Below are 13,250 nucleotides of genomic sequence, written 5' to 3'. Positions count from 1 at the left end.
AAAATGTATAAAGCATAAATAAAGTCAGGTTTTGGTTCAGAACCATGACTGTAATTATCCTCTTTACAATACACTGAGAACAAAAGACAGTGATGTAATCTGAACGGGATTCCCCTTGATAGTTACTCCAGGTGGGCTCCTTGTACTTTCCTGTTCTCTGCGTTATCTCAGCGATCCTGTTGGACATTGAACCTTTGAATTAAACTAACTGTTACAATCCATTTAATACTCATTTCATTCTGATTTTTTTCTTTTCATTTTCTTAGAGTGAAATTGTTTTCCCAACAATGTTTTAATGGAGGAACATGTTTGGAAATTTACTTTGGCCTTCTTTAAATAAACATTTATTGCAGAAAATTAACAACAATCAATTATTAAACAACAAAAGCATTATTCACAAATCCTGCTTTCTAATCAGTGTGTTTTGATTGGATTTTGAGCCCAATTTAATATAGTTTTCTGTTTATGAATAGCTCGGGCTGTAGGCCGTGGTTTCGTTGCCTGAAAAGGAGCAACTGTGACGACACCAGCAGAGAAAATTTGACTTTTGACTGAGCCCATCATTTTCAGATATTAAGATAGTTCTGGGGATGGATTTTAGGTTAACCATTAACCCAAACATTAATAAAAATAAATAAAAAGACTGTACAGCATATACATTGTGCTCATATATGTCAAGTTAGTGAGACCATCCCTCCAGGTCTGTCTATCATCATTCTTTACTTTTAATGAGTCACAGAAATTGTGGTTCGATACAAAATTTGTGTTAAAATTTAACTGCACACCCCTAAAAATGATTAGTATTATTTTCTTCTTCATCTTCTTTTTTTTTGCTGCTCCCTTTATGGGTTGCCACAGCAAATCATTTACTTCCATCTCACCCTATCCATCACATCATCTTCTGTCACACCAGCCCCCTGCAGCACACCGTGAGTTGATGTACCCATGATGCTCTAATCTAGAACAATCACGGCTCAATAAAAATACCTAAACAAAATGGTGGAGACCGGCCACTTGAGGAGGCAACCCTACAGAGAGCAGTGCCCAAGGGTGCCCCCAATTACTCACCCGTGTAGTTCCACTGCAAACCTCACTGTCACTCACACTGAAATCTAAATGGTGCAATCTACCATCTGTATGTGTACAATCTCATACATTGGGAAGGGGATTCCACCTCACGTGCCTAGCCCCTCAACAATCGGCCGCACCTCCAGTAAAGCAACAAAACAAAGCATAAAACGTTAAACAAATTAGTAAAAGAGATATAAATAAAACAAATACAGCCTAAGATACAGTTTTTTATAAAAGCAAGATTAAAAGATATCAAACAATTCCAAGTAAAAGACCATAAAACCGGGAGTCAGTCATGGCCAGTCCATAGACGCTTGTAAGATAACAACAACAAGACACAACAAGACAGCAGCAGTATGGCACAATCCTGTAACAAAAGAGGGAAACAGTCATCAAGGCCCACCCTACTATATGCCACATTATTGTTGTTTTGTGCCACCGTATCCAAACCATGAATCACAGAAGGTCTCACTGACATCTTGTAAACCTTCCCTTTCACTCTTGCTGCCATCTATTTGTCACAAATAACCCCCGACACTCATCTCCACCCGCCTGCACTCTCTTCCGCACTTCTCGTGTGCACTGTCTGTTACTTTGGATGATTCCTACTACTTCTTGTATCGCCATACTTTTTGTCTGGTACCACAAGTAAATGGCCTGTATTTGTATAGTGCTTTACTAGTCCCTAAGGACCCCAAAGCGCTTTACACATCCAGTTCGCTTTACATCATCCACACCTACGACTGCACAGCCACTAACAGCTCCAACATCATTGTGAAGTTTGCGGACGACACTACAGTGGTGGGTCTTATCACCAATGGTGATGAGACAGCTTACAGGGAGGAGGTCAGCGCCCTGACCCACTGGTGTCAAGACAACCATCTCACCCTCAACGTCGCAAAGACAAAGGAGTTGATAGTGGACTTCCGGAGGTGCAGAGAAGTACACACCCCCATCACCATCAGCGGCGCTGCTGTGGAGAGAGTGAGCAGCTTCCGGTTCCTTGGTGTACACCTGGCTGAGGATCTTACGTGGTCAGTACACACAAACAAAACAGTGAAGAAGGCGCAGCAGCGCCTCTACTTTCTCAGGAGACTGAAAAGATTCGGCATGAGCCCCCGCATCCTCAGGACCTTCTATCACTGTGCCATTGAGAGCATCCTCACTGGATGCATCACCACCTGGTATGGCAACAGCACCGCCTACAACTGCAAAGCTCTCCAGCGAGTAGTGCGGTGCTCTGAACGGATAATTGGAGGTGAGCTTCCCTCCCTCCAAGACATCTACAGGAAGCGCTGCCTGAGGAAAGCGGGGAGGATCATCAAGGACTCCAGTCACCCCAGCCATAAACTGTTCAGACTACTTCCATCAGGAAGGAGGTTCTGCAGCATCCGGTCCCGTACCAGCAGACTGAGAGACAGCTTTTTCCATCAGGCCATCAGACTGCTGAACACGTCATAGACACCTCAGCTTCACTACTGGAACTTCAACATTATGCACTCCATACTGTACAGTAATGCCACTGTTTTGCACATGTCTCAACTCTGTACATTTTATTTTATATATTTTATTTATTGTTTACTCTATTTAATTTGTAAAATATGTGTATACACACACACACACACACACACACACACACACACACGTAGAAAAATATTTAGTATACACATCCAGAAATGCATATACTATTATATATTGTACATATATTTATTAGTTTCAGATGTAGCCATTCTTGTATTTTGCTTGTTTACATTATTGTATTTTGCACAACTCTGTTGCTTGTGAAGCTCGCACACAAGAATTTCACTCACATGTGCTGTACCAATGTACCTGCACATGTGATGTGACAATAAAAGTGATTTGATTTGATTTGACATTCACACACTGGTGATGGCAAGCTACATTGTAGCCACAGCCACCCTGGGACGCACTGACAGAGGCGAGGCTGCCGGACACTGGCGCCACCGGGCCCCCTGACCACCACCAGTAGGCAACGGGTGAAGTGTCTCGCCCAAGGACACAACGACCGAGACTGTCCAAGCCGGGGCTCGAACCAGCAACTTTCCAATTACAAGGCGAACTCTCAACTCTTGAGCCACGATCGCCCTAGGTTGTACGTTTCATGACTGTTTATATATTGTCCCTTTAAACCTGGCTGCACTTTATGCTTAACTTCAGTAAACTTGTTTAATTAAATAAAATCTTTTAAACATGGCCTAAGGAGCTGGGAAAGAAAAGCTATCGGATGAGAGGTGAAATGTCTTCAAACAACTTAAAGAAGTCCAGGCGCTTTTCTTTCCAATCTTCTTAGACTAAGATGACCTGGTTGAATGAGAACCTTCACAGACGTTTAACATGGCAAAGCACTTCTGTGCTGAAGAATAGCCTCATGAAGCCTTTAGGCTGACTCTAAGTTGCTCAATTCAGACTCAAAAAATCCCAAAATCTAGGCCATTATCAAAGGTGATGTAAGAATAGAGAAGGTGGACACATTGTGGATTTATTCTGTCTTTGTATTCAGAATGCAAACAGTAAACAGCAGACATGAAATTGTTGTAAAAGGAACAGAGGTTCATTTAGTAAAATGAATGTTATCGCACTAGGAATTAAACATCATTTGACTACAAAACCCTTTATTAGTAAAACAGAGTTTAGCAGTGATCAGTCAGTTTTCACACATTTCTATCTAAAAGTCAATGAACTCATGCAAAGCATAGCTTGTTTGTAGTGACGTCTGAATCACGTTTCATGTGAGATGATAGGAAACACAGGACATTCATAGTCAGTCATTACTGTACCTCCAACAATGCTCTCAGCTTCATTTTCACAATTCATGAGTAATAGGGCGGACTCTTAATTTTTCTTGTTTTTCCTTTTCTCCTTTTTTTTGAAAAAAGTTCTAACTTCTACTTATTTTGTTTATTTTAAAATTTCAGCTGGCTCTTTGCTTGTTCTATTTCTTCGACTCCTCAATCTGCTCCACTTCGCTGGACTCGTCCACCACCTTGCCGTTGACCATGGTCTGAGTCACCACCTTCACGATCTTTCTGGTGCGGACTTCGGGCTCCTCTGTGTTTAAAAGACATGAGAAGAGAATGTGAGGCTGACTAAACTAGTTTTTTACGCATATAAATACATTAAAAAAATGTAAAATCTCAGTAGTTTCACATATAGGATGATATGTGACTGCTACTAAAGCACAGAGTTTGTAAAAGTTGTGTTACCTATTCATCTCACATCACATCACACTCCAGTTTCTTAATCCAGCAGTGCAAGTCAGAGAGATTAGGACACACAACACGGGGGAAATGTTTTCAGACCCACATTAGTTGCTATAGGAGCTGAGCTGTAAGTGGTTTGTGCATTGTTTGGATATTTACATAACTATAATTATTTGTGGGCCTCCTGGGTGTGGTAAAAGATAGATATACCCTTCTGTCTGTCTGTCTGTCTGTCTGTCTGTCTACTACAATGCTGGCTCAGATCCACATTTGACTTTGAATACAGTTTTCCTTTTTTGCTTGACTTATCTTTCTCATAACTTCACTTTTGGTCATTCTTTCCTTCCATAAAGTTTTCAATAACTCACTCACTTTTTGGTGGAGGAGGGACTTCTTTGACTCTGAAGGGCAGAAAGAAAACCTGTTAGAATTACCTTTCAATTAAAGCAAGACTAACACAATCAAAGCAATCATTTAAAGGGAACTTATATATATTTTATAATAGCTGGTTTCATGCAGCTTTATTTCAGTTTTTAGCTCTTTTTGATGTCAGTGAGAGCAGATATCCTTAATATAGTCACCTCAGGCACACAGATCTGGCTGTGAGTGCAAAAGCCCCACCCATTTGTTGTTCAAACCTTCGGTTTGTTAGGGGCAGCCAATCAGAAAAACACTGCCCTAAAAGGACTCTTAGCATGAAACACAGCAAGCTTCAGTTTCTTACAACTTGCTTATCATTATATTTTTTTGTGATTAGGTTTTATAAACAACGCAGTACAGTTTACACTCTCGTCAGTTTTCCTGTCTGTTGAGAACATTGCCACAGTAACAGTGTTCTCACCAAAGCTGACATCTGAGAACGGCTACACCCAACAATGCCAGGCGGCAGGCTAAGAAACGCTTGATGTAAGATGATCATACAGGTATTGTGATCAAGGCAACAGTGTAGCCAAATTATCCCCATTCTGACTGAACATCAAACTACAAGGATGCACCATAATCTCTGAGTATATCAGGTGTGTTATTGTCCTTCTCTAACTTCTTCACTAAAGTTTCTGTGTTACCTGCTGGCCAAAGCTAACATACAGATTTATTTTAAAGGGCTGGGTAAAGCATACTTAATTATAATTTCCCTTTGAGACATGCGCTACATCTTTATTAGTATTGCTATACTTACGAGTCCTCTCCCTCCAGCAGGCGTCTGTAGGTGGCGATCTCCATCTCCAGGTTTTGCTTGATGCGAAGAAGCTGCTCGTAGTCGGTCTTGGTGCGCTGCATGTCCAGCCTGAGCTGAGAGAGGTCCTCCTCCAGCTGGTTCAGGGTGACCTGCAGCCGCTCCATCTCAGCAGAATACTTTTGACCCGTCTCACCGAGGTTTCCCTCCAGAGCTGCTATCTGAGGAGCAAAAGGGAACAAAACAAAGCAATCTATATCCGGAATTGCCGTGAATATTCCTCATAGTCGTGATATCAGTATCAAGTTAAAAAACACCGGCATGTCCACCGGACATGATAACCCTATGATTCTCCTCATAACAGTGACTCTGCTGTGTTGTGTTGTAACCAGCGATCAGTAATATGATGACATAGTAGGTCGCCTGATTCTGAAATTGCTTCCCAAGCCCATATCAACAAACTCCTGTGAACGGACAAGTCCTTGGCACCTAAAGCAAACATTTGCTGCTCAGACACAATTAACCCACCTCGCCACTGAACCTCACCCCATACTATTTTGCAACTGAATGTGATATGTCCCTGCACGGTAAAACATGTTTACTGTCAACACAGGATTAAACGAAAGAAAAACAAAATGATTTTTTCCCAGAATATAAGATGCAGTGGTCTGGAAATGTACAAAGAATGTACACGAAACTTATCTGGACATCTGTAAGGATTTTCTGTTGCTGTTGGACAAATCTCTTTCTTTAATACAACACCATATTTCAGTGCGGCTTTTTGAAAAGTTAATACTCGTAACCATAAATTTAGAATCACGCCTGAGGTGTGTTTGCACTGCTCTTGCAGGTATTAGGCTATGTTTGCACAACTCAAAATGGTTTTTTTTAACCGAAACACAGACACGTCACTCTTCTGCCTGCAGAAAGGAAAAACAGCAGTGAAGTAAGACCACACCCTCACCTACACCACAACCTTTCCTAGGGATGGGCGACTTTTCTTGCTGTAGTCACTGTGTAGACATTCTCTGTCTACACAGTGACTTTTTCAATTCGATTTTACATACAGTCAAATGACAGTAAGGTGCTTTGTATTTAAAGGTAAATACACTAACTGGGAAAATTCCAACAATTAGACAACCCCTATGAGCAAGCACAAGACAGTCGGAAGGAAAAACCATCTAACATGACCAGTTGGTGATGAGTGGAAGCTAAAGGAATTTACAGTATGTCCGTGCGCTGTTTCATCTTGCTGTTGCATCCCAGCTCACCTGTTTGTGCAGACTCTCCAGCTCCACCTCCAGGGTCTGCAGGAAGCGCTGCCTCTCGGTCAGCTCTCCCTGAGCTCCCCTCAGAGCCTCGTTGCTCTCCTTCACCTCATTCTGCATCGTCTCCAGCTGGCAAAGAAGTGTTTTCTGTGACCTTTTGTGTAACTTTGCGAGGACCATTCAACATTATTACAGTGATTCACACTAGATATTACTCCCCACACCTTCTTGCGATACCACTGCTCCGCCTGTTCCTTGTTCCTCTTCACAATGCCCTCATATTGGGAACGCAGCTCGGACAGAATGGTGCCCAGCTCGGGCCCGGTGGCAGAGTCCACCTCCACGTTCACCTCATCTCTGGCAATACGAGACTTCATCTGCTCGAGTTCCTGTAGGCACACAGGAGATTGTTTTTATTACATTGCTCACATTGTCATTTTTAAACCAAATTATTTTAGTTGCACTGTGTATTAAATGTCACTTCTAATTAAATGTAACCAACACTGGTTTCCACAGTCAGCATATGAAGAAGGCGTGGAAGAGATCGCTGAACCCTACACCGCAGAGTGACAGAGAGGATGTGATGGCACTTTAATTATTTAGATGTTTCTCATAAATACTGAATGGGAAAGAGCTCAGCTTACCCCTGGCCTTTCAACTTGCACACAAATAATCCTGCTCAAGCATGCTTGGTGGATTTCTTTCACTCTCTCTTCTTTGTTACATTGTTCTCTGTCACTAGTCTGTTTTATTCTAAAGTAGTGTATTACTAAAGCTCTTGATATATGTTTATACACATTTTTCTAAACTTTATTGGGCAACAAACTTGAATTATAGTTTATATATTTCATGCTTAGTCACTGAATTCTTGCTTAGGGTCTATCTAATGTCCCAATGCTCCCCAAAGAGACACTGCTTATCTAAATGAGTTGCCATATATTCAACAAAAAGGCATAGATTCCAGAGATTCACATTCACAAAGCAAGCACCACATGGGTAAAATACATAAAAATTAAGAATATGTGATCTGTTCTAATAATCTACTCTTATTTGGTTAAATTCATGCTGAATATTTGCAGCAGTTCATTGTTTCATTGTGAAAATGAGGTTTTAAAAACCTCCAGTCTCGGACATATTGCTTCTTTCTTTGCATCACATTATTCTAGTGGCCTCTAAGTGGCACTAAATAGGATCTACACAGTCTTGTTTCAGTAAAAGGGAGATCAGTTCCTCCTTTGGTGTGAGGGGGTAAGTTTATCTTTGCCTTGGAGAACACCTCGGATCAGCTGACTGGATAGAGAGAGCAGGTGTGAGCAACCAGATCTACCTGCTGCTTTTGTCCACAGTAACCAGAGGACCACCTATCGCTGCGCTCTCCTCAACCACACATCGTTTTCTGTCTATGTTGGCGCTAAAAAAGCCCACTGAGTCCACCAAAGTGGGTCAAGCGTGTTTCAAGCAAGTGTTTGTGAGGGCAGGCTGGGGAAGGGAGAGGGCCAAAATGAAAATGAGACTACACAAATGTCAAGTAGTGAGAAGAGAAAACGAGAACATGGGGATGGTGGCAAACACACTAACCTCTTCATGGTTTTTCTTGAGGAAGTAAAGTTCCTCTTTCAGGCTGTCCAAATCTCCCCTCAAAGAGGCAATGATCTGCTCGTGATCGGTCTTGGCCTTTTTCAGGGCAATACAGTCTCGCTCCACAGACTGACACATCACCATTTCAGTCTCCCATCTAGTAGTTTGGAAAGACGAGCAGCATCGTATATTACAGTAAACTTTTATTCATTACCTCCACAGATAAACTGCTTTCCCCCTCCTTGTTTTTACTGCGGTAGAAACTGCCTATGGATATGATTGGATATGACATGTTTGCAGGAAAAAGTACTTTAATGTTTTGTTTTTTCATAATTAAAGTTAAACATTTGCATTTGTGTTGCTGTACTTCTGCTTCTGACTTCCCTTTGCATAATATTTATTAGTCAAAGTAGTAAGAAATGCCTATGCAGTCAGGAAGTCTTACAAAAGTAGCCTGAAATTAATTAATACAGCAATAAAAACTCAAAGAACACAAACATTTTCTAATAATAAGAAAAACTTTGTATTAAATATACATTTACTGATATATACTGATAAATATTTGGCTGTATGTAATGAAAACTGTATGTTAGCTGACATACTATCCTTTTTATGCTTTTTAGTGTTCCTACAGTAATCTTTTAATTTAATAATCAGTACTTAAATAACTTTTTCCAAAGAACGCTGTGTTAATGTGCAAACATTTTTTTGTTGATTGAGCAAATGTTTGACCAAAACATGACAGAGGCGTCAATGACATTATTAACAGAAACATCTCTTTGTATCATTCTGCGAAAACAGCTTTATATCACCATGGTGCAATCATTAATCACTCACTTGATTCTGAAGTCATCGGCAGCCAGTTTAGCATTATCGATCTCTAGCATGAGACGAGCATTTTCCAAGGTCTTCTTCCTCACCTGATAAATATTAACATAGGTCAATAATAGCATTAAATCCTGGACTAAAGCTTATATAATATAATTTAACTTTAGTGTATGTTCATGTTACCTTTGTGTGTTACACTAATAGCAACAAGGTTTCTAAATGATACATTAAGAGTTGGATTTGTTCGAGCTTCATTGAACTGTGACTAATTCTGTTTTAAAAAGCACAAAACAATCATTAACTCTGGCCTGGCTTCTTTTACTACTTGTTAACTAGAAGTATGAGCTGATTCTGCCTGTGATGACTCTCCTAGTGCACTTCCTGCTAAAATAGATCTGATATTTGCATGAATGTTTTGTCTATGTAAAGTGATCAGTCATTATAACCTTGAGCCTTGTTTGCCCCTTCTAAACTCAGATCTTATGCTGACCTGACATTTTCCCCTGCCTGCCTGCCACTCGATGCCTACCTCTTGCTCAACAGCATGAGCTTGGGCCATCATGGAATCGAGGTCATGACCTTTGGGAATGCGTTCGAGCATCAGCTGCTTAATTTTCATTTCCAGATCAGCGTTGGAGCGCTCCAGTGAACGCACCTGGAGGATACAAAGAGCCACAGAGAAGGGAGGACACAGGTTAATGATCAAAGTCTTTCAGCTTACTGCTTGTGTTATTTCCTGGGCTGATAACGTAACAGTGGAGTGCTGTGTTATTGTCAGACCTTGTCCAGGTAGTTGGCCAGACGGTTGTTGAGACTCTGCATAGCTTCCTTCTCATTGGTGCTGTTGCCATGCAGTCCGTTAATTTGAAGGCTTGCTGGCCCGTTGAGATCCTGGCTGATGGAAGCTGAACGGGTGAGCGGGCTCGCTACAGCGAAAGACACAGAAGCCCGAGAGCGAGCACGGCCGGTGTCCATCAGCGAACGGCTGGAAAAGGAGGGCTGACGGCCAATAGAGTAGCTTTTCATTGAAATACTGGAGGCCATGATTGGCGGCTGTGAAGGCGTAAAGAACAAAGCAAAAAGGTTCGGGGGTTAAACAATGTTGTGTTTCAAGCCAGTGGTTCCCAACCTTTCTGATATGCCTCACGGCCCCTTTATCAACTCAATTTAAACTGGATCTGGACAGCTTTTACCTTACAATATCAAGGTTTTGCAGTCATGTGACCACTAACCGCATGGCGTTAACTTGTCTAGCATTTTTTGTAAATGTGACAAATGTCAGGTCAGTTGAACAAGACGCCAATTACACAGCCCTGGACACCATTGGTCGCAAGGGCAAAATGTGTATTCCCCAACCTGATGGCAAATGGTCGCTGGAGGTTGATGCTAGGCCTTGCCCCGTCAGCCAGCGACAGATCTTGCCAGATACCCGACCATTTGGCAAAAAGCTTGATTTTGTTGGTTGGTAGTTTCCGTGGAGCATGTGCTCTTGAGTGCAAAGATTCACTAACTACTCTCTGAGCGCCTTCAGAGTAAAAGCTGCACCTTTTGAAACGTGTTGGTTGGGGCAACGAAGTACAAATTTTACTTTAAAGATGAACATTCTTCGTTTAAGGTTTGCCTCAAACTTTTAAAACTTCTACTACTGCTCGGCAAGTATTTTGTGACTATTTGCAGACAACTGGCACCTTCCAAGCAAACTACAGGCAACTGTGGCAATCTGCATTAAACATTAAAAAGGTAGCCTCCTCTTTGCAGCTGATTTCATACCGACAGCCAGCGACTTCCAGCAAACACTCGCCAACCAGTTGGTAAATAGATATTTTTTTCCTCAAGACTGACTAGAATAACTTTAATGACAACTTTTAAATGTGTTTTATTTATTTATTTATCCATCCTATAAGTTAACAAGTGAGCAGCTTAAACTTGATTTTAGTAGTTCTGTGCTATTAGCTGACAGTTAGCTATAATGTTAGCTACTAATCTCAGCCAGTTGTTTGTATTTAAAGCATATGTACATTTATTTTGGTTGTGTATTTCCATTGCTAGCCATTACTTTTAGTTGTCTTTAATGCTGAAACCTGCTCTCATCTTACATTAAATGGTTAATTTCTGTTATTACATATTAGCTAAGTTTGGCTATGTAGCATGACTTACCCTTGGGGTACTTATACGTTTATTTTTAACTACGAAGACAAGACGGAGGAAATGCATAAACTTGAGAAACAGAACCAGAGCACAATCACAGAGGTTTAGTCTCTTACAGGTTCATATCTTCGAAGAGAGCAGATGAATGTTTAAATTACACACATCATAACTTCAAAAGCCAGTCTGTTTGACCTTTGGCAGTCATTTAAATGTAGTGTTGCATGAGATCCGGTTGTAGAAAAGCTCTTTTGTGATCCTTGAGCAAATGTGCTTTATTCTAGCATTTCAGCAGACTTTGATGGAAATACAAGTAGGGTCTTATATTCAAGACCACTGATCGCCCACTGAAAATGATGAAAGGAGTCTTTCAATGAGCGTATGCACGGCTGCCTCGTGGCTGTTCATCCTAAGCATCTGCATCAAGAGATGACTGACTTCGTGGCCGGAGACTCTTCAGTCTGTCAGTCTCAGCTCTGTGCAGACATAATTCAACTCAAGTCAGCATAAAATCTAAATGCAAATGACCACAGCTCGGCTATGGGCTGAAGAAGAGCCTCTCACTGAGACTGTGGGACTCTCACATATTCTTTTACGTCTGATAATAAGATGTGTTTTATATTCAAGAAGAGACTGATAGAGGATTTCTAAAAGAACAGAAGCAAACAGAGAAGGATACAGGTGTCTATGCGCCTTCAAATGGCACGTCTTTGTAATCGGTTTTTAATGATCAATGATGTTACTGTCAGTAATATTAGGCAAGGCAAGGCAAGGCAAGGCAAGGCAAGTTTATTTGTATAGCACAATTCAACAACAAGGTGATTCAAAGTGCTTTACAGAGACATTAGAAACAAGAACAAATAAAAAGCATGATTTAAAATTGATTAAAACAAGCAAATAAACTAACTAACTAATATTAGTACCAACGCAACAGGTGTTCATGGTATTTCCTTGACTTTACAAAAGGTTAACTGTTTTTTGGATGTCAAACGTAGTGAAGGACAGGGTGGCTTTGTGTGTGTGTGTGTGTGTGTGTGTGTGTGTGTGTGTGTGTGTGTACACTCGCAAAGTTTCAGTAGCAGATTAGCGGTCAAGGGAACCTCTCTGTCTCTCTGTCACTTGATCCTCACAACACCGTTCCCACAACACTACAAAGGACCCAGCAGGAGACAGACAGTCCTTGTTCAGATGAGAGATAGAGCTTGGGAAAATGATCTAGAAAATATTCAGAGTGAATTCCAGCAACACAACGGGACACGCTGTACAGCAGGAAATGGGCATTTTATAATGTGGGATCATCATCACGCTATCAACTGACTAATATGTGTGCTGACCATTTGAATGAAACTGAGCAAGAAGTTTAGAAGTTTTATTTGGATTCATGTCAGTGCATTATTATAATTATTCCATGATAACAACCTTATTACTAATTAAATGTATTAAACAAGCAAGCAAAACCACTAATTAATATTTACCTGTTTCATTTAAGTCTGATTCCTAAAAATAAAGAATAAAAGAATAAAACCAACAAGATATATATTCTCCTTACCAGGACTTTGTTCAGGTAGAGTCAGTCTACGATCCAGAAGAATGTAGTAGGCTCTGTTTGCTGCTGATGCTACAGGTGTGCTTATATGCAGGTGAGCGGGAGTGGGAGGATCTAACTCTCAAGTAGAGGTGTGTTTAATGCACCTGAAGGTCTTGAGAAAGGTAGGGTGCTCTTCCCACTCATGCCTGCTCACTTTATGTCTTTGTCATTGTTATTTGCGTTTAAACTCCGATGAAAAGTGAACAGGTAAACTAAACGCAAGACATAATGAAAAAACCAGGTGCTACATTTTTGGGAGGTGATGGTAGGGATAGGAGCTTTAGATCTCCTCATGAACCCGATAATATGTTCTATAGATTTCTGCAGACACTCATGGAGTCATCGGGTTTCACAGCATCAGGCACACATTTAAAACC

General features: G+C 41.0%; 1 protein-coding gene across 1 annotated transcript; it reads right to left on the bottom strand.

The window, feature by feature from the left end:
- Nucleotides 1–3,562: 3,562 nt before the first annotated feature.
- LOC146570753 (keratin, type I cytoskeletal 18) lies at nucleotides 3,563–12,898 on the bottom strand. The gene is made up of 10 exons (XM_085281229.1): nucleotides 12,835–12,898; nucleotides 9,921–10,193; nucleotides 9,670–9,795; nucleotides 9,150–9,232; nucleotides 8,313–8,469; nucleotides 6,959–7,123; nucleotides 6,738–6,863; nucleotides 5,470–5,687; nucleotides 4,665–4,693; nucleotides 3,563–4,140 (listed from the first exon to the last, which is right to left on the bottom strand). The coding sequence occupies exons 2-10, from the start codon at nucleotides 10,182–10,184 to the stop codon at nucleotides 4,025–4,027; spliced, it is 1,284 nt and encodes a 427-aa protein (XP_085137355.1). The 5' UTR covers nucleotides 10,185–10,193; nucleotides 12,835–12,898; the 3' UTR covers nucleotides 3,563–4,024.
- Between the last annotated feature and the right edge of the window lie 352 nt (nucleotides 12,899–13,250).

Source organism: Mchenga conophoros, linkage group LG7, assembly GCF_057382185.1.
Source record: "Mchenga conophoros isolate Kocher_MC1m ecotype Shallow Benthic linkage group LG7, M_conophoros_male_GT1.1, whole genome shotgun sequence".
Lineage (NCBI taxonomy): Eukaryota > Metazoa > Chordata > Actinopteri > Cichliformes > Cichlidae > Mchenga > Mchenga conophoros.
Note: the sequence above shows the minus strand (reverse complement) of the source record. Positions and strands in the feature narration are given on the sequence as shown.

Coding starts and splice junctions, on each gene's coding strand:
- LOC146570753 (XM_085281229.1), bottom strand. CDS start 10,184: ATGGCCTCCAGTATTTCAATGAAAAGCTACTCTATTGGCCGTCAGCCC. Junction 9,796..9,920: donor TGGCCAACTACCTGGACAAG/GTCTGACAATAA, acceptor TGTATCCTCCAG/GTGCGTTCACTGGAGCGCTC. Junction 5,688..6,737: donor TGGAGAGTCTGCACAAACAG/GTGAGCTGGGAT, acceptor TTTGCTCCTCAG/ATAGCAGCTCTGGAGGGAAA.